The sequence below is a fragment of the Poecilia mexicana genome, unplaced genomic scaffold (assembly GCF_051168715.1).
Source record: "Poecilia mexicana isolate PSO_F unplaced genomic scaffold, ASM5116871v1 scaffold_22, whole genome shotgun sequence".
Classification (NCBI taxonomy): Eukaryota; Metazoa; Chordata; class Actinopteri; order Cyprinodontiformes; family Poeciliidae; genus Poecilia; species Poecilia mexicana.
In genome coordinates this window covers 6,912,723-6,939,045 of record NW_028263391.1, presented here as the reverse complement: position 1 = coordinate 6,939,045, position 26,323 = coordinate 6,912,723, and the positions used below count along the sequence as shown (strand labels likewise).

Here is a 26,323-nt window from a genome sequence, read left to right as displayed (position 1 = left end):
GTAACTACAATTAAATGTATAGTTCAAATATATTTGATGAATTATTTATATTATTCATTGGGATAACAATTTAAACTGATTTTAAACTTGTATAATAAAGGTTGTCATACCATATATTTACCACATGGTGTCACAAGAGAGCTTCCCATTTTTTCAGCTGCAGCGGTAAACTGCACGTGCATCACATCTGTCAGTGACCAAACGAAACAGGAGCGTTTTCTGTAAATGAAGTTTGATTAGTCCCTACATAGTTAGTTATCATTTGGCGTGTCGTCCTATATCGTACTGTGTTTGTGCTGTCATGTTAGCTTTAAAAGTTAACATTTCTGCTCCCCGGATACATTTTCTTTTCACGTCAGTCCCAATATACTTCGCCCCCAAAATCTGATTTGTAAATGCGTCACTGTCCCGCCCCGACGTTTACAAACTGTGCACTCAAATCAGGGACACTGCAGCGACTATGACCCGCTTTTAAGATGCAGTGAGGAAGAGGAGGAGAAGGGGGCATCAGTGCAGATAGAAAAGAGAGAGAGAGGGAGTCAGTCCCACCGTGTTCTGTTGGTAAGGAGAAGCTGGGGTTCAGTCTGGCTGCATCACCGGAGACACAGAGCCCGCATACCCGGAGCTGCCTGTCGCAGGTAAATAAACTCATGTTTGCTACCCGACAATAGGCTTCCTAACACAGCTTAGATATGCAGCTATCTCTGATGGATATGCATGTGGATGCAAGCTGTAGTGTAATGTAGTGCAGTCAACTATTGTCCTGTTGATAGTAGATGTCGCAATTAGATATTGGCATTGTATGTGATGCTTTTCGGTAAAAGTTTAAAAGAGATTAAAACAACTGATTTCCTCACACAGCAGAGGCAGCTGTCCAAGGTGCTGAAACTGAAAAGATTTACCAGTGGCAGGAAACTTAATGTCATCTTGACCACTCAAATGTCTCCGACAGACATTGTATGAAAAGTAGCGTAAGTGTTTTTGTCTCAATTGCAGGTTAAAAGCAATGAAGACGGTCCTGTGAAGTTCCCATTGAATCCATACGGGATTAATGGACCTCTACTATGGCTCAAAGGAGATGATTGTACACCCATCACTTGTTGTACAATGACAAGCATGATTTACCTGACTGTAATAAGCAATTTGTTCTTGCCCATTTTACTCTTTGAGGCATTCGTCTTGTCCAAAGGCAAGTATGAGAGGTCAGTTGTCCCAAGCTCTGCCTCCCGCCTGGTGGCACGAATGGATGGGGATGTAATAATAGGTGCCCTGTTTTCCGTACACCACCAGCCATCAGCGGAGAAGGTTGCTGAGAGGAAATGCGGAGAAGTCCGTGAGCAGTACGGCATCCAGAGAGTGGAGGCCATGTTCCACACCCTGGATCGAATAAACTCGGACCCCAACCTGCTACCCAACATCACCCTTGGCTGTGAGATCAGGGACTCCTGCTGGCATTCTTCTGTGGCCCTGGAGCAGAGCATTGAGTTCATACGGGACTCTCTCATCTCCATCCGAGATGACACGGAGGGCTCCAAGTGGTGCATTGAAGGGTCACCCTCCAGCCAGCCACCTCCTACCAAGAAGCCCATCGCAGGAGTCATCGGTCCTGGCTCAAGCTCGGTTGCAATTCAAGTCCAGAACCTTCTGCAGCTGTTCAACATCCCGCAGATTGCCTATTCTGCAACAAGCATTGACCTCAGTGATAAGACGTTGTTCAAGTACTTCCTCAGAGTTGTGCCCTCGGACACTCTCCAAGCCAGAGCCCTGTTGGACATTGTCAAACAGTACAATTGGACCTATGTGTCAGCAGTACACACAGAGGGTAAGACATCATCCTTCTTTTTAGATGTTAAGTGATATTTTTATTGGAGCCTAATGGCTTTTTGCCACGTTGCATCCAAAAATGATTAACAAAGTTGCAAAGAAGTGGGACATGGAAGGGAAACGATGCATGATTTTCAAAATCGTTAGCTAAATAGTACAATGTATATATGTGTCTTGACATGAACAAAATCTCTGAATAGTAGAGACAACCCCCATATGGCATAAAGCTCATACATTGCCTCTTTAATATATCACCTTCTTCTTCTTTCATCGAAAGAACATATTTTCTTCAAGAAACCAGAGAAGGTTCTAAAGAAAGTCTAAGACGAGAGGATCACAGTTTAATAACTGTCTCTGAGAACAAGCTGAGCGGGATCAGTCACTTTAGTTGTTTCTTGATGATTCATAAAATCAACAGCATACGTGTGCAGTACAGTGGCTCCGTTGTTAAATGGTTGCTTGTGAAGTTTCTTCAGTAAGTTATTTTAGAGGAAGAAAGACAAAGAGGGCAGCACATTTACTTTCCTTTTCCATTATTGCTTGCGGTTGTGTCAATAGCTTGTCCCGGGTAATAGAACCGGTTAGTTAATATGTTGATCATATATTTTATATTCCTTTTATGACTTCAATGAATGCTTTGCTTCTTAATTTTTGTAGTTTTGGAGTGACTGTAAACTTACTTAAATACTTGCTAATGCAATCTTTTGGACAAAATTAAAAATCCGATCCACTGGGTCAAGAATCAAACCAGCTGGGTTTTCTCTTGATACTCTCATAAACAAAACAAAACAAAAAAAATACTTTATTATTGGGCTTATATGTGATAATTAACATTTAATTCAGAAGTGCAAGTAAAGTTTTTTGGACAGATTTAAACCTGAAACTTCTAGGATGCATTCATGTTCAGTAAACCTGGACTATTACTTTGTAGAATGATCTTCCGTTGTTACGATTGTTCTTTGATTTGGCCATTCTGACACACAAATAGTGTAACTAGGGTTATAAGTTTTGGGAACCTGCTAGTCGGTGAACCTTCTCTACCAATCCTTCCATCCTTCCAAGCTTTGACCAGCTTCCCTGTTCCTTCTGATGAATAGTATTCCCGCGATATATTGCATCTGCTACCATGTTCTACCATGCTGATGGCATGTTCAGGGTGATTTACAGTCTGTTTCCAACACACGCAGCATTTTGGAGACAGGCTGAAAAGTCTGACTTTGATCAAGAGTGATTCCAAATGTTCACTTTTTCACCTTCTTCTGGGAATCTCTAATGGTACTATGGATTTCTTGATTCTCTATTTTCAGTGCTTAAAGAATAAAGGGAACAGAAAACAAATGCACACCCCACATTTTATTAAACAAATATGTTAAATGTTTCATATTTACTCAGTGTTTCATGTTGACTCGTCACATCGAATTTAAATGATATAAACGGCAGCTTGTTGTAAAATTGCAACAAAATGCTAAAATGTTACGAGGTCCTGATACTTTTGCAAGTCACTGCAGGTGTTCCTCTGATCCCTGGAACTGATTGATGAACTGTTGGAGGTCTACTCCACCTCTCGTCTGTTCCTGGCACAGGAAACTGAATGAGACACAGAACAAACAGTGCATCCAAGTATTGGTATTTTTCAAAAGGTGAAACTGTTGATTGTCCCTCAATGTGTCGTGTCACTCAATTAGGCAAAGCGTCCAGTTTTTGGACAAATAGATATTCTAGCCACGGTTATGATCTGTGCTCATTAGGCATTCAGTTTTGTGAGTTTCCTGGCTTATCAGGAGCACTGATCATTTGAGGTCTACGAAGGTCAAATCAAGCCTCTTTCCTTAATTGATTCTGGGTTTCTTTATAAAAGCCGTTGAATTATTTAAGAAGTGTAATTTGCATTTGTAACATTCTGTTCATAATACCAAGTCCTGCAGTCAAGCCACTATAATAAAGGTCACAATGTACTCACCTATACAGCAACAAAAATATACATATTGAGTTGAAGCCATGTTTTGTAATACTTTGTAAAAGTATTTATACCCCCATTGGACATTTTGTCATGTTAAAACCAAAACCTCAATGTAATTTGTTGGCATTTTATGTGACAAACCAACACAAAGTTTTTTCTTCTCCTAAACTTACAGGCATTTCAAGGGGATCAGCAGTAGAGGTGCAGAAAAATAAATCAGTTCTATAGAGAACTGCAATTTATAGGCCTGGTAATTCTGAATTGAATCAAAATGCTAAATCAATTTTAAGATGTGTTTAAGTTGTACGTCTTTGTAACTACACTGCATATCGCAGAAGACTGAGTCGCCCTCTGTATATATCTTGACTTATTCTATGATTTTTTTATTTAAGGGAAAGCCAGCCTGCTAAGCTTATGCACAAACCGATTTTGTTTAAATATAAACTGATTGAATTTGATACAGAAGCTCTGTCTTTTCCACTTATCAGTCACATAATTTAAACAGAATCTGCAGACCGATTGTTTCCGAATCGAATTGGAATTGAATTGGTAGATAGTGAAAGATTCACATCTCTAATCAATAGTCAGGAGGTTCTGTAAGTCTGGAGGAGCCGTACAGATCCACTACTCAGGTGGAGGAATATGAACTGAACTTTTCGTCACAAATCGAATGACTAAGAAAGACACTGTTGAGTGACAGCCTTAAGAAGTCAAATCTAAACGTTTCCTCAAGACATACGGGTGACCTGGAAAGCATGTGGAAGAAGACACTTTGGTCAGATGAGACCAAACTTTTATGTCCGCCGTGAGCGCACTGTAACCATGGTTACAAATGGTGGTTCAGGCATTATCGTGAGGGGATTTATTTCTTCAGCAGGGACAGAGAAGCAGGCCAGAGGTATTTCCAAAATAGCTGAAGCTAAATACAACCTAAGTACAACCCAACATTGAGATTTGCAAATTTAAAAGTCACAAAATATGTAAAAACACTGTATGGCAATTACAAGAATATCAAAAATCCCTCACATGATTTGGAGTCAAATTTCATGCCTGCTTCATTTTTTTTCACAACAGAATATGATAAATGTAGGAAGAGGAGATGATAATCCTGTTAAAACATGGTAAGATTTCTTTGAGGTGATTAAAATCTATTTGGCAAACAGATCAAAACCTGCAGTAAGCACGAGGCGCGTTTTAATGTGTTTTGCCACAACTGATTGATTCTTAAGATCCGAGCAGGCAAGTAGAAACAAGATGCAAGTCTTTAACTTCTGTTACAGCATCCTCTGGATATTTTACAACCCATGTTCTCTTCTGTGCCCAAAAAAACAACAAGAAATTCATGTTCAATGACACTTCATCGAATCTGAAAAACCACGCCGTCGAGAAAAGTTATGAATGACAGCCTACTGATCGCGTCTGTTCCCCTGCGAATGAACCTCGGCTGACGGCTCCTCTCGTCTTTCTCAGGTAACTACGGCGAGAGCGGGATGGAAGCGTTCAAGGAGCTCGCCTCGCAGGAAGGCCTCTGCATCGCTCATTCTGACAAGATCTACAGCAACGCTGGCGAGAAGCACTTCGACCGGCTGCTCAGGAAGCTGCGGGAGCGTCTTCCCAAAGCCAGGGTTGTTGTCTGCTTCTGTGAAGGCATGACAGTCCGCGGGCTGCTCATGGCTATGAGGCGCCTCGGAGTGGCGGGAGAGTTCCTCCTAATTGGCAGGTTCGTTAGGGAATGTTTTCCCAAGGGGCTTCCAGCTTCATGTGTTGTGTTTTTTTTTTGTTTTGTTTTGTTTTTTGCTGTTTTGTTTTGTAAAAATAGGCTGTAAAACTCAGATTAGCTCCTTACTGATGATACCAAGTAGGACTAAAAACGGCACTTAATGGCTCTGTCAAAGTATGTTTTTGTTCCTTATAGAATATACAGGTAATTCTGTCATTATCATTAAATGATCCACTAACTTTTAATATCTTCATAAAATACAGTAGATGTGATATTAAGAATAACTCCTTTTTCTTTTACAACTTTGTGGTATTTATGTGACAATTATTGAGAGTTTTGTGCAGATAGTTCTTCCAGTTCCATTTCAATTACAGCGCCATGTCAACATATTTACTACTTTTTCACATTTTTGTCAGTACAAATCTCAGCATTTATTTATTTTTTTTGGTTTGTATTGATTTGTTGCGACAGACCAACATGAATATGCAAGAAAATAGTAAAAGGAGTAAAACTCTGAAAAGTAAAGTCCTTCCCCCTCTAACGACCTTCAGATCCCACAGTCTGTCTTTAAGTGGAAGGAAAAGGATTCATGATTTCTAAAATCTTTTACAAAAAACTGAGTCAAGTAGCTCAAATTTGAATTCAAAGCCCTGAATCAGCACTTTGTTGGATCACCTTCCTCTGAGGGGGTTAAACTAGGATATATTTTATAATCAATGCACACCTGGAGACTGAAATATTGTCAATTATTATTTACTTCCCTCTACCAGCTGAAGAAAAGAAAACACTCCCTCAGCATGATGCTGCCACTACCATGTGTCCATGTCTAAATGGTGTGTGCAGGGCGATGTGCAGTGTTGCCATATATGATTTTGGATGTGCACCAAAAACCTAAATCTCTGCCTCATCTGACCAAAGAAGCTGCAAACAGGAGCTGCTTCAGCATTTTGTCACCAATTGGTTTCTTCTTGTCACTCCAATATAAAGCCTAAATTTAATGAGTCCATGACTTAATCGTTGTCATCTCAGATTACAGTAAACATGCACCCATTCTCCAATTACTCCTCTCTGTTTTCAGGTTTGTGCCGTGTTTTTGAGATCTTTAAAACTTGGCATTTCTGTTTTATAATCTAACCCTGCTTTAAACTTATTTACAATTGTTTACCTGGCCTGTCTGCTTGTATTTTTGTCAATTTCTTGTTTATTTACTTTATTAGTTCCTGCATGCTTTATTGTTCAACATGTCTTGCCGTATTCAGTTCATTAATAATAGTGGGAAAGTCTTGCCGTACCTGTTCTGGTTCTGGTTGTGCATAATCTAAGGATTAGGCTAACACTAATCCTTAGATTAGTGTTAGCCTCCCCTTCTTGGTTTATTGTTTATGTCCTCTTCTGCTACTCTTGTGATTATTGTTCTTTTTTCCCTCCACCACCTGTCTCTTTTCAATAATCCAGCTAACCAGTATTTATCTCTCATTCTCTGTTTGTCCATGGTTTGCCTGTGGCTCTTCCCTGCTCTAGTCTCTTCGTGTCGTTTTCAAAGTCTCCACTGTATTTATTTATCACTGAAATTCAGTTTTGCTTCAGTCGGTTTCTGCATTCAGGTCTCTTAATTGTATAAAAACTGAGAATAAATTACAAACAAGTGGAGTCTTTATAATGGATAGATTACCTCTAAATACACTCTGAATGGATTTTTATTTGGGGTATCTGAGTAAGGGGGACTGAATACAAATACATGCTGTACTTTTCAGACACTTTTAGGGTTTTAGTCAACCGTGTCCTTGCAGTAGAAAGTAGAATACTATCACAAAATATTCTTAATGACAATAAATAAAATCATACAATAGTCAATTGAAATTTTTTTTATAGTTCTTTAACATTATTTTTTTTTTATCTCCAAAGTGTGGTTTAAACTGGAAAAGTTTAAAAACTTACCTTGAAAATGCTTGAAAAGTATGAAACCTATATTATTACAAAATAAATAAACAATAATAAACTAGAAACAATTGACAATTTTCCTAACACTTCTCAAGTATGCATGGTTTTCTATAACATAAACCTTAATTTAATACTTTGAAGTTTGTGAACAGCGTATCATGCAAAAGTTTTGCAACTTTTATTAAGGTTAAGTGTTAGTGTCTGTTCATCGAATGGTTTTCCTCATAACTTAAGGAAAAAGGACATCACTCATCCTTGTCTCTTGTTTGGAATCCATATTTTTGCGTGTAGATGTTTTCAGCCTGAATCAGTTGTTACACAAAATTCACACAAAACTCAAATGTTCCCAATTTTGCCAAAGAGTTCCTCTGAAGGCAGGAGACGCTTTGAATCAGGCTCACTGATGAATAATGCATCCACGCAGCAAGCTTTCCCGCTCCCTGTCAGATCTCCGGCAGGACGGGCTAATATGGGACAGCACCTCCAGCATAATCTGGGGAGTGTGCAGTAAGAAACATCAAAGCTAATACGGCAGAAATTATCCTATTGTGAAGTCGTGGTTCGTCGCTGGTCCAGTTAGCAGCTTTAATTGAGGCCGTAATTAAAGTTAAATCTCTTTCATTCATTATAGATGTTTTGCTGGTTGTGTGGGCATTAAAATGTCACCCGAATGTTTCTGAAACTCACACGATCAAGTAAAAAGCGCTTTCTCTTGTGCTTCATGCCTGCCACGGCTGGTGGGAAGGGTGCAGAAAAGCAGCTTGTGTGTGCACGTGTGTGTGTGTGTGTGCGCGTGTGCGTGTGACGGAGTGCTTTCTGGGTCAAGGAGACTTCTAAAATGGAAAATGTTTTTTAGAGCAATGCAGTAAGTGAACACACGCAGTCGCCTGTGCAGCGGGCCAACTGGATGGCCTGGAGGTGCTGGTCATCGGCCATCCATCTTCTGTTCTGCTGTGTAGAGGAAGACGGAGGAGGAAGGCTATTCTCACACCTCCCAATCAACAAATAACTTTTTTAACCAGCTCGGAAGCGATGCCCCCGTTCAATGAAAATGTACTCTATTTGGTTTCGAATCTATCTTAAAATAATTTCCTCCTCTCGTGCATAATTACTTTAAAATCGTCTTCACATGAATAGTTTCAGTTTTGCCATGCGAAGCTAAATGATGTACAAGTGTATGAACTCAGAGTACTTTACAGTATGTGTGTGTGTGTGTGTGTGTGTGTGTGTGTGTGTGTGTGTGTGTGTGTGTGTGTGTGTGTGTGTGTGTGTGTGTGTATGTGTGCGTGCATGTGTGTGTGGACGTCAGAGCTGTAGGTTTTTGGCACTGGGAGTGTCGGCCTGGGGGTGGCGTGATGCTGTGAAGCAGATGGCCAGGTACTGTTGAGACCATCGTAGCGCACAGCCTTTGTCGGCTCATTCTTGAAGTGTCAGCCAAGCCAAACGTGCGACTGGCTCCCACAACCCAAAACAGGGTTTGAGGTGGGATATTTCTGTCCTGCGGATAAACAGCAATTTGTCCAAAGATTATGTTTTAAGTCGGAAACGGCATGCTATGACCCAGATTTATTACCAATTACGGCACCTCAATCTTTTTCACATTTTAGCGCACTACAGCCACTGCCTGTTTAATTTGGATTTATGCGATAGATTGAGCACAAAACATAAGATTTTATTCTGCCAACTACTCATTTTCATTCAAAACTTTTCTTCATAGCAACATGTGGCATGTTCATTTTAAATTCTAAATGAATGAAACAAACATAATTGTGTAATTGTAATGGAACTTACTAGTATATAATCTGTGGTGGTGGATCAGACATTAAAAAAAGATGGATGAAGCTGAATTCAGGGCAACTAGAAGACTTGTAAGAGGCAACAAAAGACTTGAGACAATGGAAAAGCTTTTAGCAATGCTAAAGCTTTGGTTTAAATCAAATAATGCTTTAGAACAGAGGTTCCCAAACTGTGGGGGCGCGACCCCTGAGGGGGCGCCATGCCATTGCAGGGGGGCGCGGGAAGCCTTCTGGATAAAAAGAAAAAAAAAACATGAACGCAGTATGCGCTGGGCTTTTACCTTAGAATGGCCAACTCTCTGTTATTCATCTGTCAATTTGATACAGTAGAGGCTTCCACACTTCCCATATCTGTGTCCTCTGTCACTTTTATCAGCAGTTAAAACTGTTTAATCCGTTGTTAACATGTCTTAACCTGTTTTTCCGAGCTGCCTTTAAACGAAACATGAGCGCTACAACGCTCGCGCTGGGTTTACACCAGTGAAGGAGACCTGCTGCTGCTGCTACGCAGGTGTGTTAGAATCATGGCAGCAAACCAGCAAAACGCAAAGAACTTTTCAGTTTTTCCTCCAAACTAACAGACTGAGTTGAGTAAAGGTGTTGGATGCAGGTAAAGTTAGCTAAAAGATGACTAGCTAGCTAATATCAATACAGCACCTTTAAGCTTGTTAAGAAGTAGCTTGTAGGGTACTGGTGTTGTTGTCTATGTTCAGCTATGATTCATTTTGCCCCCCAAAAAGTTGATCCCCCCCCTTGTTCATCTGGAGACGGGGCTGAATATAACAGGGAGTCTCTAAGAATCCCCCTGCACCCCTTTCGCTCACACACATCGTTCAACCAGACAGCTATTTGTAAGCCATAGGGGGGCCCAGAAATAGTTTGGAAACCACTGGGGGGGCCCAGGAGAAAAAGTTTGGTAACCACTGCTTTAGAATGACATAAAGTCAAACCTAAATCCAATCAAAAGTCTGTGACCATTTTTGATGCTGAAATAGTTGTTCATAGAAACTCTCTAGCTAATCTGACCCAGGCCATTTCACCTGTTAGAGGCGTATCCCCAAACAGCTGGAAGTTGCAGATTATCAGTGAAAAATGTGTAAACATTAAGACTTTCCCTCTACTTCTTTAGTTACATGCTACTTTGTGTTGCTCTATCACATGAAATCCCAATAAAACACATCACGTTTGTGGTTGTACTGTGACAAAAAGTGAAAACATTCAGGATAGGATTTTTTTCCCCAAACCACGGTATTTAGCGGAAGCCTGGCTAGTATCCGTATTTACCTTACGCTATGGGCTACTGCTTTCTCAGTTCTGTCGAGGAAAAAACTCTGGGGAATCCGTGTTGGTTGTTCCCAGCAAGTGCTGAGGATCTTATTGCTTATTCCTACGAAAAACATAATAATTAGGCTTATATAACCACTGCTAGGGAGCAAAAATAATAATGCACACGGTGGCAGAGTCAGCCAAGGTGGCAGTCAGCGTTCTCCCAATTACAGTCCCATGGAAAATTAGGTTTCTCATTAAGTGGAGCTGCTGTTCCCCCCATTACAGAAGAAACTAATCAAACCTAATGCAAGGCATAAAAAAGTTACCATTAAGAAAACCTGAAGAGACGCCAACACTTCCTTCTAAAGGACTTTCGTGCAGATTGTTCTCCACCTCTATATTCCATTCACATGGCACACACTTCTGCCTTTTCTTCAACATGTTTTTAATTCCTTGCAGAAGATGAAGGTGAGTTCTTGACAGACAGATTGTTAACCATAATAAGCGACACATGCAGGAAATAGAGATTATGACCAGTGCAGAGTCAGACACAGATTTCCCTCTTGAGGCTCGGAGTGTGTGAGCCGGGTGAGAGTTTGAATCTCTCAGGGGCAGACGGCACAGCTACGCTCCTAATCTGTGAATTCTCACTGGACTTGTGATTGTGTTAGTGGACTCGGAGGCTTTTCTTGTCTTTTCTCGGCAAGTACAGTGAGAACCGCACACCCTTCGGAAACTGGAAAATGGAGTTGTGGAAACACAGGAGGATATTTGAGAGAGCTCTGAATTTATGACCATTTATTTTTTTTATTTTTTTTTTATTTTGATGTTTTCTTTTTTTTTTCCCACATTCATTTTAGGGCTGTAGTCATCGAGGGTAGGGCTGAAACGATTCCTCGAATGATTCGAGTACCTCGATTACTAAAATTCCTCGAGGAAAATTTACCTGCCTCGAAGCTTCGTTAATTTATGTTTTATTAGTTAGCGCACCGTGTTCCGGCCGGGACTTCATTTGCGTTGCGCGGAGCTCTCACTTCCGCCTCTGAGTTGTTGACAAAAGCTAAGTCTCAGCGGCATAAAGTCCAATCTTCAAGATTGGCCCGTGGGGATTTTATTGATTGATGATAATGCCCGACTTTTTATCGTTTTTGGGGAACCAATAAGCATCCTTAAAATGACTGGGGAAATGCCTGGAGTACGGCAGCATTTCTCCTCCGGGGCTGCTGGTTGAAAGCGAACGGCGGGAAGAGCGCTGAGGTGAGCGGATAGCCTGAACAGGGCGGGCGGCTGAGTAGCTGATGCTTACCGTGTAAATGTAGCTTTACCGACGAACCGCACAATAAATTTCATATCCCGGTCTGAAGAAACGGGTGGCGGAGCGCATCGTACATGGCTGGTAGATGAGTTTCTGAGTGTGACCAGTGAAGGTGTCGTAAATATCCCGTATTGCTTCCCCCGTGTTCGTCCCCCGGTCTAACGGTTCGTCAGTCCGCTGGTCTATTTCCTCCCCTCCACCCCATGTTCGTTCATTCGCCCTCTCCTCCCACTCCAGGCGCCATTTCCCGTATTTTCAAACCCAAAGCGTGACAGGTTAGGTGGCAAGGTGAGTTTAATTAATCTATTAAACTCACTGAAGATGAATACATAAACTAAAAGCTGGATTGTAGACATTTTTTATAAGCATATTTGTGAGCCTGCCTCTTTGTTATTAAATTCAATATAATTTCAGATTTTTCTATAACTTTTCTTCTGGTTAACTTAGAAAGTGAGCTATTATTGTTACAGGTTAGTTTTCTAAACTACAAAAAAGAAACTGTTAGGGATGCTCAAATATGAAAAATTGGACTGACATCGATATCTGATAGTAACACTGGTATTATGCCAGATTTACCAATATTTCATTATACTTTTTTTTTTATCCGATTACTCGATTAATCGTAAGAATAATCGATAGATTACTCGATTACTAAAATATTCGTTTACAACAGCCCTAATCGAGGGAATATGTTGTTTACATGCAGGTCTGTGTTCTAATGGAACAACTTTGTGTGTCATTTAATAAAGTACATTCTAACAAGACTGGGTGTTGCCCCAATACATTTCCAATATTTCGTCTTATGTGAATGAAAAAATTTAAATTGTAAAAAATAAATTGGCTAAAGTTTCGGTGTTCACCAGCATTTGCAAAGCGAACATCTAAATTAAATACTTTCTAAAGTATTTAAGCGTCTCATTGACAAAATGGCGCCCTGGCATGTCGCCCATAACCGCCGCTGCTAGCACCACCTAGCATGGGTGCACGTGCCTTCAAAACGCTAGCTTCCAATCTCAACGATGAATCATGGCGGCAGCAGAGACACATACCTTCAGATTAGTTAATCTGATTAATTGTGCTGTTTTCTGCAGTGACGGCTGGGCGGACCGCGTGGAGGTAGTGGAGGGATACGAACACGAGGCTGTTGGCGGCATCACCGTGAAGCTACACTCCGAAGAGGTCTCCTCCTTCGACAATTACTTCCTGAAGCTCAAGCTCAGCACGAACACGCGCAACCCGTGGTTCCCGGAGTTCTGGCAGCACCGCTTTCAGTGCCGCCTTCCCGGACACCCGCAGGAGAACCTGAACTACGCACGCAACTGCTCAGGTAGTATTTATTTTTAACAGAGAAAGTATCCGTTTGTTACTCTGAAATATTGTGATGTGTTCAGTGCCAGAGCGAAGGAGCCAAAAGGCCCCATGAAGTGGAACAACCTCTTTAAATATGAATTAGACTACCCGAGGGTAAAATTCTCCACCAGTGAATCCAGTACATTTTTTCATATTGTTCATTTGTGTGTTACTTGGCTTTCACAGAGGATGATGATCTAGGTAAATTAAGTGCTTTTCATTATTAAAGGAACACTGCTAATGCATTAGCTTTGGTTCTTGTTTTCTTGAAATGATGCTCAACAAGCATGTTTCTAAATGTTTTTTTATGACACAGCTCTTTTTATTTATTCATAAGTTTTTTTTCCCCAACAAAAAGCTTGTATATATATTTACGTTTTTAATCAAAAGATATGAGGGTTTTATTTAAAATAAAAAAGAAAAGATTCTCTCTCTTGATATAAATGACGTTTAAAGAAACTGATAAACGTAAATATAAATTGGTGCATGCAACACCTATTTTTTTTTCTTCAGTTGACACCTCCGGCTCTACTTATGTGGATTTATGTTGCACTTTTTGTTAAATAATATTTTTTGCAGCATTCACATTTTTTTTTTCTTGTGATATTTTTGGTCTGATGCACAAACCTGAAGCTTTTGTTTGCTCCCATGAGCTGTCATGTTTTAATTTAAGAAAAAACAACACATTAAAAATTGTATTAAAAAAATACTTATTTTTGTCTTTTTTGTGGAAAGTAGTTCCCGTTTGCTGTTTAGTCATTTTTATTGTTTTTATTTCTTATTTATTAATTTATTTTGGTTTAGAACTCCAAGATGGTGAGTGATTTTTATTTTTATTTTTTTTCTGAATGGAAACATAATGCTGCTCACCTCACAAATATACCTGGAGGTTGACTGACATTAAAATTGAAACACATTAATGATACAATTAATCTCAGTGGACCTCTTATATATGAAGCTATTGGGATGTTTTGTTTGGGGTTCCGAGAGCCCAATAATTGGGTTTGTTTGTGCTCTCACGCCCTCCCTCTATGCTTTAAGGCAGTCGCATAAAACAGCCCAATAACTGGCTGAATCTTGCTGAATTTGCATGTGAGCACACAAACCGTGCTGTTCTACTCATATAGTACGCAGACAAAGTCCCGCTGTCATGCAGCCGAATAATCCCGACATGCAGCATAGGTACCTCTGCTTGCATGCAGACATCATAACATCGCCACATCATGACTGAATCTCCTACAGCTTAGTGAGTGCAGCGAGCGTCAAAGACAAGGAGCTGCTAAAGTAGGTCATCACCAGTCACTCCCTTCGGATGCTCACCCAGCTGCTAACCCGACTGTAGTTACTGTTTGTGTGTTTGTTTGCACAGGCAGCTTTCCCACCAGTTGTTCTGAAATCATTATTGCAACAAGCACAGCATACAGGAGGGGATGCTTATAAAGAAATATCGTCACCTGCTGCTGCTGCAATCTGTTTTTTTTCCCTACAGAAAGTATTGCATGAATTCTCAACAAATGATTGAAATGCCATGTAACAGGAGAGTGGAACAAACCAGCAGCAGAAAACAAGTAGAAAATTTAAATCCAATTGTAAGATACATTTAATGAACTGTTCTCCTGGAAATCAGCCAAAATATCTTTTTTCCACACCCTGTTTTTGATTTGTACAAATCCAAAAATGTGTTTTAAGGATTCTGTGAAATTGACGCGTTGATGCTAGTCTCAATCTAAGATACCGTAATCCTTTTTTTTTGTACGTTTACAAGTATGATGTTTCATAAATCACAGAAGCTCAGTTTAATGGAGATTAACCCTGATCATTCTCTGGTTTTTCTTATTTTAGACTAAAGATGATCAAATATATTCCTAAAAAAAGAGTGAAATGGCTATTTGAACTTAGCAACAACAGAATCTCCTACACTCAGACACCAGCTTCTCCAGCATCATTTTGCTCACACAGGATTGGAATATTTACTGGACATGCAAGCAAGCAATAGAAAACCTATTCTTTCTTTCCTTCTTTTTTCGGGACTGCTTGTAGGAAGCCATATCTCCAAAATAAAACAACCCTTACAGATTTTTCTCCGTTTACACAAAGCTCAGAGAAAGCAGTGTTTCTGTGACAGCATAGTTTAAGGAGAAGAACAGTGCAATCGCTCTCTACACAAAGGAGGAATGGACATTCAGTCTGTGTTCAAAAGCGGATCATACTTAGACAGGCGAAACACTAATAATCCTTGCTTTAGGATAAACCTTGCCAGACTTCCAGCCTTCACACTGGTGCTCAGATCTGCAACATTAACGCCTGGACCCATCCATCTTTTGGCTGAAATCAAGGCACCACCAAGATCACACACACATTCAGATAAACTACAGTTAAATACTACTAAAATATAACGGTTCAATAATGAAAAGGGCTGTTTTTAAAACAAACAAAAACATTTTTTTTTGTTGGTTTTGAGATCATTTATATTACGCACCACAATTAGTAGCCACGTGTGGAAGCCGAGAGCAGACGTTTTATGTATGTAGCTTTTCCTGATGGTTTTCTCGAAATAACAAGTGTGTGCGTGTTGAACTGTTTAGATTTTTATTTGCAAAAATATTTTAAAACCATTTATCATTTACCTTCCACTTCACAGCTGTGCTCTTTTTTATATTTTTATTGTGTCCAGTGAAGTCTCAGGAAAACACAGGAAGTGTTACATAAGTAAAGGTTTAAGACATACAAATACTTTTCCAAGGCATGTGCATGTACAGGATAATGCTATCTTGTACTGATAGTCAAGGTAAAGACTGCAGTGTAATGCATTATTACTAGTTGCTTTAGCTTGCATTGCAAAAAAAATAATAATAATAATCAGACTTCGGGGACCTTCAGCGAGAAGATGCAAAATATTGAACACAGCTATTAACACAAAAAGCTTGCCGCAAGAGAGGTTTAAGTACAATGTGAAACGCTTAATTAAAAAACTGCTTTCTCCAGCTTGCATTACACTGAACTGATAGGGTGTGTTTGAAAGATCACATACTCTAATGTTACTCATTTTTTAAGTATTTGTTAATCCCTGCAGTGACAGATGAAATTAAGAAGCTAAATAAAAGACAAACCCGTGAGACTTTGTGACATTAACCGTGATCGAGCAGAATACAGAGTCAATGCAGTGCAGGTTTTAAAGAGAGTTGGACCATTTCTAATTGAATCCTGACTCATGACTCCAAGAATGAATAGTTTTGCCATGGTAACAAGGTTTCTTTGAAGCCATTTTCTGAGACTTCCAGTTCCTTAAAAGCAGTCTCCCACAGAGGACAAAAAAAACAAAAAAAAAAAAAAACGAGCGTGTTTCCAGCAGCCTGAATTCAGAGAACATTTTCTGCATCTATGTGCACCCTATCACTCCTTTGTAATACCTTGCATCCTGCCAGGCAACCTGTTGGGTACATCTGAACCTGAGAGATGACATAAAACATGCTACTGCTTGCATTGACGAGGCACTGTACGGCTTTTCCCTTTTCAAAAAACGAATACACTTATCTTGTAGGAGATTCCTTACTGTTGTCTCCTTCATGGGCAGGTTACGAAAGTCTTGAAGACAACTATGTTCAAGACAGCAAGATGGGCTTTGTCATCAATGCCATCTATGCCATGGCACATGGTCTGCATGACATGCACTCTCACCTCTGTCCCGGCCATGTGGGACTGTGTGATGACATGAAGCCCATCGATGGAAGCCATTTGCTGGAGTTTCTACTCAAGACGTCCTTCACAGGAGTGTCCGGGGAGGACATATGGTTTGATGAGAATGGAGACTCGCCTGGAAGGTGAGCTACTTTATATGTGTGGTTTAAAGCGTGGTTGTATGCCACAATTGTGGCTAACAGATAATATAAATCTCATAGGCATTGTCTTAATAAAAAATAAAAAAAAAGCTGCTCAGGCTTGAAAACCCTCCAATGTGGCTCATTGAAAACAAATCTATAAAGAGGAGTGGGCTAACATTAATCCTTAGCAATGTAAAAGACTTAATACCAGTTTTTACTGACAATTGCCGTCAAGGCTGGAAAGTCAAGTTACTGGGTTCAGGAAGTGGTTAATTGTTTTTGAAATAGATGTGTCACGGTTTTTCTGAATACCTTTTTGTCCCTCAATAAATTAAATTATGATTTTAAAGTTGCTTGTTGTATTTACTCATATTATCTTTGCCCTATATAAAAAATTGCATGATGAAGTCAAGTACTTAAGCATTACAAATGAACAAGAAATCTATTGGGAAGGAAAGTAAAAAAAGAAATATCACTAATTTGAACAACACAAAATGGGAAAAACTGACTTGAAAAAGAGTCTGTTAAAGAGTCTTTTTTAGCTATAAATTATTTAGATAACCTTGTTGTCATCTTTGTCCCGCCCATCTTCACTCAGGTATGAGATTATGAACTTCCAGCACGTGGAGCCTGGTGTTTATGACTACATCAACATCGGCTCGTGGCATGAGGGCATGCTGAGCCTCGACGATGAAATGATCCAGATGAACAGCAGTGACATGGTCCGCTCCGTCTGCAGCGAGCCCTGCTCCAAAGGAGAAATCAAGGTCCAGGACTAATCTTTTACGCGCTGCGATTAGACTCCACTGATGGCTGACATCTTTAATGTTTTTGCACTGAGAAAGTCTACTCCCATTAGAGACAGAACAGACTTTAGTCATACTCTTTAGTTGTCTATTTAACTATACAGTGTTTGTTGATAGCTAGCTGACTAGCTAACCAGCTAGCTTAATACTTAGCTAGACAGCTAGCTAACTAGCTAAATAGTTAGATAGTTGCTAGCTAACTATCCAGCGAGGTAGTTAGCTAGCAGCCTGTCAATAGATCTAGATAGACTTTTTATTAATCAACAATAAAAAATATTGTTAAAAGCATTGCAATTCCAGTTGAGATATTTTTTGTTTTCTATAATTCTATTACTCACAATTGTAATAAGTTATTTATTAGTAAAAGATTTTAAAAAATAATAGTTACACTACCAATTTGTTACTTATAACTTTTATTTATTTACATTTTCTGTGTTTTAAGCAAATATAAAATATTTACTGGCTTTCCTTTTGTTCTGGGCAGCAGAGAGTCACACAGTGGTATTTTTAGATAAGTACTTTATATATATATATATATATATATATATTTGTTTCTTTTGGATAGGTCATAAGAAAGGGGGAGGTGAGCTGCTGCTGGATATGTACTGCCTGCAAGGACAATGAATATGTGCAGGACGAGTTCACATGCAAGGCCTGTGAGCTGGGCTGGTGGCCTGACGAAGAACTGGAGGGTGCGTTTGTTTGTCTTCTTCTCCTCACTTTTACAACTGCTGTAAAGTTATGTCAGTTTTGGAGACAAGATGATAGAGGAACTAAAAAGCTATCATCAGAACTGTACCAAATCACCAGATAATAAATAAATAAGACTATGTGGAGTTCCAGTCAGATGGCATGAATGTCATACACATTTTGTTACATTTGATTTCAACCACTCTTGTTTTTTTTTTTTTTTTGTGAAGGGCCAATCACTCAGTGATCTTCAATTGCAAATTGGATGCATGGTTTTTAAATTCATTGTGCATTTCCTCTACATAGAATCAACATACAACATATAAGCTCAAATAAATACATACACCACCAATATCTGGATGAATCATGCATGTTTCAGAGAAATAATATCTTATCAAGTTTCTGAAGTAATTCTAGTTGGATATTCAACCACTCATCTTTGTAGTAATTGATACATTTTAAGTATAGTCACATTTACAACCTGGTTTTAGTCTGGACAATTCCTGAATCTTAATGTTTTCCTGGATGATACACTCCACAACCAGAGTTGACGGTTTTGGTATTGTCCACCATCTGACCCAAGCGGTCACCCTCAAAGGAAAATTGATTAAGATGCACAAGAACAATCAGATTTTTTGTTCTTTTTATGGAGGACCCAATCAGATGATTTGTTTTTGTCTGATTAGAAAAGGGTTATTATGTTTGGTTTGTTTGCTTTCATGCTGACTTAAACTGGGGTTACTTTAGTTGCCAGAGTACCCACTCCTTTGGCATTATGCCTTCAAGCAGCGACAATTGCTTGACTTACAAAACCAAAAAGTTCCCCTAAGCTCTTACTTCTCCTGCCAGAACTACTGCACCTTGCACAGTTTGTCCTGCTAAGAGTTTTCTGCTTCCCAAACCTGTTCTGTCCTATTTTCATTGCCTTCCCATGACACCTGAGAGCACATTCATCATCTTCACCATTTCATCCGACAGCAGCCCTATTCCACTTACCACTCTTCTGGCCCACTTTAGCAAGGCCTTGTACGCCTTTCCAAACAAAAGACATCTTCTTAACACATTCATCACACGTAAGCTTTTGCATTTTTATCAGCAACAGCATAACAGTGTTGATGACACCAACAGAAACGGATCACCCCTTGACTGCCTATGTCTAGTTTAAAAATGTTAGAAAATATACAGATTCCACATTCCCCTTGTACTCTACGAATGTAAAAATATACCATAGGTGATTTTACTCTGATGACTGAAATGTGCAGCTATTTACTTTGTCCTGCTTCTTCGGCCCCCTCTAGCCTGGCTGCAGCCCAGCCTGGCCATGGCTCAGTTGAAAGGCGTTTATTTATAGTTGAGCTAAAAACCTACTTTAGAAATTACTGTATTTTCTCTGGCTAAGATGCTCGTCATTTCTTGTACATGCAGTCATGTAAAGTAGCCTGAAGTCTGAGGGCTTTTTATTTCAAAATTATTTATTCACCTTTGAGTTGATAGCCAATCTAATATAATCATATTTTGTCAGGCTGGAGCCACAAACGTCCATATATTGATACATCATAAAGCCACCGCCATTCTGTAATGGTGTTGCGTAGTCTTAGTTTTCCACCACACATACTATTTTGCATGTTGCCTAAAAAGTTAGATTTTGGTCTCGTCCGAGCACCATTTTTACGCACATTTCATCTCGCCCCTGTAGATTATGTAGCTAGCCTTATAGGCCGCTCTTCTTCCACAATGGCCAGATGTGAACAGTTTCTCCCACCTGAGCTGTCGATCTGTGCAACTCCCTCTAAGTTATCATGGACTTCTTGTTGCTCCTCTCATAAATGCTTTTTTGCTGGCCTCTCAAATTAGGGTTAGTTCCTTAATAAGTTTGCATTCTGGCTATGTTCTTTTCATTTTTCAATAAAGGATTGACCAGCATCCTTTGAGATGTTCAAAGTTTGGAATTTTGCTTTCTTACGTAATTTTGTTGTGATTTTTGCCTAAACGTTCCTTTTTCCTGACCTATCTGCTGTCTTCCTTGGTCTTTGTGATGCTAATGTTCTTTGGCAAACATCTGATGCCTTCTTAGAAAGCTCTATTTCCTTTAAATTAATTTATTTCACTTGAAAAAACAAATATTGTAATGTTCCGTTATGACCCCTAAGCACCAGACAGAAGTTTTGCGACTAACGCTGGTTTATTTAGAGCAAACATAACAGGGCAGTTCTCAAAGAAATACCAGCCAACTCTCTCATCCTCTAACAACAGCCCCCTCCCTCCCAAGAAGCGTCCCAAGATTTCTTCTAGTACAACCTCAAAAACAACCTAACTTAAGAAACAATAACCGTGCAACAGCACCTAATAATCCATTACTGATCAATGCAATTTCATCTTGGTCTGACACATAAAATCCCCATAATGTTGCTGGTCAACTCGAACAACCACTGTGAGCTTTGTGACTCTGTGACATGATGTAAAATAGCATGTATTCTTCCGTCAGGTTGCGAACCAATTCCCCTGCACTACCTGGAGTGGAGCAATCCAGAGTCCATCATCCAGGTTGTCTTCTCCTGCCTGGGCATCCTGGTTACGTCATTCGTTGCCTTTGTCTTCGTTTTGTACCGTGACACGCCTGTGGTGAAGTCATCCAGCCGTGAGCTCTGCTACATTATCCTCGCGGGGATCTTCCTGGGATACCTGTGCCCTTTCACCCTCATAGCGCGACCCACGGTGGTGTCCTGCTATCTTCAGAGAATTCTCGTCGGACTCTCGGCTGCCATGTGCTACTCCGCACTCGTGACCAAAACCAATCGCATCGCTCGCATCCTGGCGGGCAGCAAGAAGAAGATTTGCACCAGGAAGCCGAGGTTCATGAGCGCGTGGGCTCAGGTGGTCATCGCCTCAATACTTATTAGTCTTCAGTTGACATTGGAAGTTACGCTTATCATCATGGAGCCTCCCGAACCGATCAAATCCTACCCCAGCATCAGAGAAGTCTTTCTGATCTGCAACACCAGCAACCTCGGCGTTGTGGCGCCACTGGGCTACAACGGTTTGCTCATCATGAGCTGCACCTACTATGCCTTCAAGACCCGCAACGTTCCCGCCAATTTCAACGAAGCCAAGTACATCGCCTTCACCATGTACACCACGTGCATCATCTGGCTCGCCTTTGTGCCGATCTACTTCGGCAGCAACTACAAGATCATCACCACGTCGTTCTCCGTGAGCCTCAGCGTGACTGTGGCTTTGGGGTGTATGTTCACGCCAAAGATGTACATCATCATCGCGAAGCCGGAGCGGAATGTGCGCAGTGCGTTCACCACGTCTGACGCTGTGCGCATGCATGTCGGTGACGGCAAGATCGCTTGCCGAAGCAACAGTCTCCTCAACATGTTCAAGAGGAAGAAGAACACCGGGAACGGCAGGTGGGTTCATTAATTGAGTCTGAGTCCTGCTCCTGAGGCACCTCAGGGATGCTCGTTTTACTGGAACTCCCTCTCTGAGGGAGCTTGACATCTAGCTGTATTTACTGTCAGAGAGGCACCTGTTGTAAAGTGTGGCAAATATAGGCCATCACTCAATTCACACAGACGTGTCGTCCTTTGATCTGTTGGCGAAATTAAAACAAGCATCCCTATGTGCTGAAGGATAAAAAAGAATAAAAAGGGTTTCTACAGGACTCATTGAACTAAAGATCAGACCAGAAAATAATACATCTCACGTCAGAAGTCTGCATACATTAACCACTGGCATAAATGTCTGTTTATTTAAAACTTTTAGTAATTTATTCAGTGACAAAACTTTTTTCACGATCGACTGTTTTTGTTTGTTTTTACAAAAATTGGTAGCACAACTTGTATATATTCTTGACTTTATATATTCCATACTGGCTCAAATATATACATTAATTGGCCAATTTATAGTTGTGTGTTTGGCCTGTTTGTATTGTGTGAACACCCACTCCTTTACAAATGTTAGCTACTTATCTGGAGGTAATGGTAAACCTTCATTATTCCCACCTCTATTTGCAATGCATCACTGTCACTGGCAGCAAAACAGGTCCATTACATGATGCTGCCGTCACCATGCTTGACCGTTGTACCAACACATTTAAGTGAATTCTGCAATTTTTGCCAAGACAAATGGTCAAATATTCTACTAGAATTGATCTGGAAGCTTGTTTAAGTTGGTAAGGTGCAACTTACTAGGAGACCAAATGGTGATAGGAGTGTGTAGTCAAAATTGAGCCTCTGTGGATTAGAGAAAATTCACAATCAATCAAGTGCAGTGAAGTTTTGTTTTTAAACATACTGAAATTGATTGTTTTATGGTTAGTCTACTCAGGAAAAAGAAAGATTGAAAGGAACTACTGAACATTACTTGACATTCATGCCAATCTTGAATGCATGTAAGCTTCAGACTAAAACTATGAGGCCTTTGTGTGCTAAATTCAACTCTCTATTAAACCTGAAGATACCCTGAAATACCATCTATACACTTAAAATCAACTAGAACATATATAAAAACCATTGTTAGTTTCAAACTAGCATGATTTTCTGACATGAACTTGAACCTGTCTTTTCTTCTACACCTTTGCGGGTTCCTGCGCAGTAACAGCCATCTTTATTTTGTTCATAGTTCTAATGGAAAGTCTGTGTCATGGTCTGAACCAGGTGCAAGACATCCTCCCAAAGGGGATCATATGTGGCACAGACTGTCAGTGCATGTGAAGAGACAGGAAGCAGGTTCCAATCAGATGGCTGTCATCAAACCCTTAACTAATACCTACCAAAACACTGCCGGGGAGTTCTCAGACCTCAGCACTAAGACGTTGTACAATGTGGCTGAGGAGGATGAAAACGACCCGCTCACTTACAGCTCCCCCACCACTCCCCCCATGATGGCCCACGGACAGATGCCAGCCTGTGACATGACAAAAGAGGCGGCCGGGGACATGGAGCTCTATTCCCTGGAGCGTCTCCAGCAAAATAGCGTCATCCCTCAACACTGCGTCACGGACCGCCTGCAGGAGGAGATTGTTCTGAATAAGTTCAGCAGTGACACCCATGAGCTCGTTGACGACGTGTGCCTGCCTCCGGCTGTTTCAGGCATGCCGGTGTACCACCAGGCTCACCTCATCCAGCAGGAACCCATCCTGCCTGTCCATCTTGACCCATTTGATGAGGAGCCCGTCTCCCCTTTAGAGGAGGAGGAGGAAATGGAGAGCGAGCAGTTCGGCCTCCTACAGGGCTACATGTATAACAACACCCAGATTCACGAGGAGGAGGAGGAGGAGGAGGACATGATTGAGGTCAAATTAGCAATGGAGGACTCCGTCGCCCTGATGCCTCCATCCCCTTTCCGCGATTGCTCTGGTACCCCAATAAGCCCATTTCCCAATTCACCAGTGTCCGAGTCCGTCTTGTGCACACCTCCAAATGTGACGTATGCCTCTGTCATTCTTGGAGACTACAAGCAGAGTGCTTCGACTCTGTAATTTGATGCCCTAAACGTTAAAGGTGCAGTACGTAACTTTAATTTTTTAAAAATTTCTTTTTTACCCATTTGTTAAAACTGTCACCATGTCCTGCCAGTATGGTTTGAGACAATTTGTGAAAAGATCGATCTCCTCCAACTCCTCCATGAGCTACTACGGTCATCTGAAGAAATGCACCACTCCCAATCAAAAACATCCAATCAGAGCCAGGAGGAGGGTCTTAGCGCTGCCATTCATCCTTGTGTACACGCTGCTAGATATGCTAATGGAGGAGAAATAACTTACCATTACAGGAAAACCGTTTATCACAGTCATCAGTCGCCATACTAACTAGCTTGAGCATTCATGACAGACTGTGCTCGCGGTAGCATAGAAGAGAGCAAGAAGGGGGAGATAAATGGGAGAATGAGCAGCGCCACACAGAGGGGTGACTGACAACGGTAAGACCCTCTTCCTGGCTCTGATTGGTTGTTTCTAGATAGCACTGGGAGAAGGCAGAGGAGCTTGATCTTTTTTTTTTTTTCACATTTTATCTGTCTCAAACAAAAATGTCACGACAGTGTCAGTTTCAACAGATATGTAAAAAATATTTTTTATGAAAGGTACATACTGCAGTTTTAAGAGTTCTGCTACATGTTCAAGTTTACATCGACATGCGCTGTATGTGATAATATATAAGGAAAAAGTCACTCTGTGGTCGTTTTCACTCGATAGCTTTTACTTAAGTTCCTACATTTTATAAGAATTAAATACACAGTATGCAGTAGTGAAAGATCTTGCAAACAGGCTGTATATTTCTGATGTAATATTTTACATTTAAGTAGATCCTGCCATTACTTGACAATTGAATAAGATTGCCAATGGATACATGTACATTTATTTATTTGAAAACAGATTTTTAACCAGTCTAACAATAGTTTCAGTATAAGACTATTTTCACTTTGACAGTATGCTAAGGAAAATGTGTCTTGTGTTTACACATTGTAACTGCTGTCTTTCATCAGATAAGAGGAGGATATAAGCAGCCGTTGGGTTTTAGATTGTCCCATTTATGTTATTGTAGAATTAGGTGAGATGAAGAAAAAGCTGCTCGTAGAAGTTTAAGCTGAAGAACAGTGCAGCCAAGATACACAAGTTCTACATTAGCTTAGCATAAAACCAGACGTATAAGTTTCTTCACCAAAATGGCCACAATCTGTCTCCAATCAACTCCCATTTCAGACTTTTTTCCCTACAAAACACTTCCCTCAAGTTTTTCTGACTTCACTACCAAAATGCACTTTCTCTCACTTGTGAGCAGGGATTTGTTTATAAAATCTCTCCAATTATTAAAATTGTGGTTCAGTTTCATCAACTCATACATTCATTTTGCACCTACATATTATTTTCCTCCCTTGTATACTCCAGCTGTTGCATATCAGTTCAGTTTTTTCCCTCATTATTTTCATGATAGTCATAAAATGGTCACATATAATTTAGTAATCTACATTATTTTCTAAAGATTCTAAATTCTCATCTATTTGTCATTTCTGATCTCTATTTGGACCAGCTGATTCCATTGAATTATGTCAGATTATGTCCCTGATCAATCCAACAACTATGGCTGACCTCTTGTGGGAAGACATGAAATAATGGAGTCTTAAAACCACATATCCTCACAGTAGGCTATATTTAAAAGATAGGAAAACACATTGACTTTGACATTTGTGTCAAAGTGTCCACAAATGTCTACTTTCGTAGATAGAAATTGAGAAATTGCCTGTACACAATGCTCCATGGCATATAGCTCCACTTGGTAATCAAAAAAATCAATTGCAAAATTACTGCACGAAAGGGCAAAAACACACAATGTCTGAGCAGACCACAACAGCTATGGCATCTGCAAGAAAGGTTGGTTGTTGTTGTCAACTGTGAATGTTGAAAATGAATGTACTGTGCTGAGAAACCCTAAAACCAGGTCTTGAACCCACAGAGCAGGCCCAGAGCTTTACACTGCCACCATTGTGTTTCAATGCTGGTATCATGTCGTTTTTCTGTAGTGACATGTTAGTTTTGCTCCGGATGTAATGGGACACTTTCCACAAAGCTCCACTGCTGTCTCAACAGTCGACAGAATAATTTCCCATATGTCTTCTTGGGGATGACTGAGAGGTTGTTTGGGAAACATGAAACAGGGCCATGTGGTCATTTCGGTCCTGGTCTTAGAACTCTGCCATGGATGTCATTTTTGTTTAGGCTCTGTCCCATGAAAACTGATCTCAACTTCTTCTTGGATCTTTTATGACCTGTGTGTTCTTGAACCCAGTCCTGGGAAGATTCAACAATGTCCCGTTTTGTCCATATGTG

General features: G+C 40.3%; 1 protein-coding gene across 3 annotated transcripts; it reads left to right on the top strand.

The window, feature by feature from the left end:
• Positions 1–1,107: 1,107 nt before the first annotated feature.
• grm1b (glutamate receptor, metabotropic 1b) lies at positions 1,108–24,853 on the top strand. 3 transcript variants are annotated; one of them, XM_015004885.2, is made up of 10 exons: positions 1,108–1,822; positions 5,255–5,504; positions 12,917–13,152; positions 13,362–13,376; positions 13,980–13,991; positions 16,750–16,996; positions 17,595–17,763; positions 18,368–18,494; positions 20,978–21,905; positions 23,119–24,853. In XM_015004885.2, exons 1-10 carry the CDS (start codon positions 1,108–1,110, stop codon positions 23,975–23,977), a joined length of 3,558 nt encoding a protein of 1,185 aa, XP_014860371.2. In that variant the 3' UTR covers positions 23,978–24,853. The 3 variants fall into 3 exon arrangements, with proteins under 3 accessions (XP_014860371.2, XP_014860372.2, XP_014860373.2); XM_015004886.2 differs by lacking the exon at positions 13,980–13,991; XM_015004887.2 differs by lacking the exons at positions 13,362–13,376; positions 13,980–13,991.
• Positions 24,854–26,323: the final 1,470 nt, after the last annotated feature.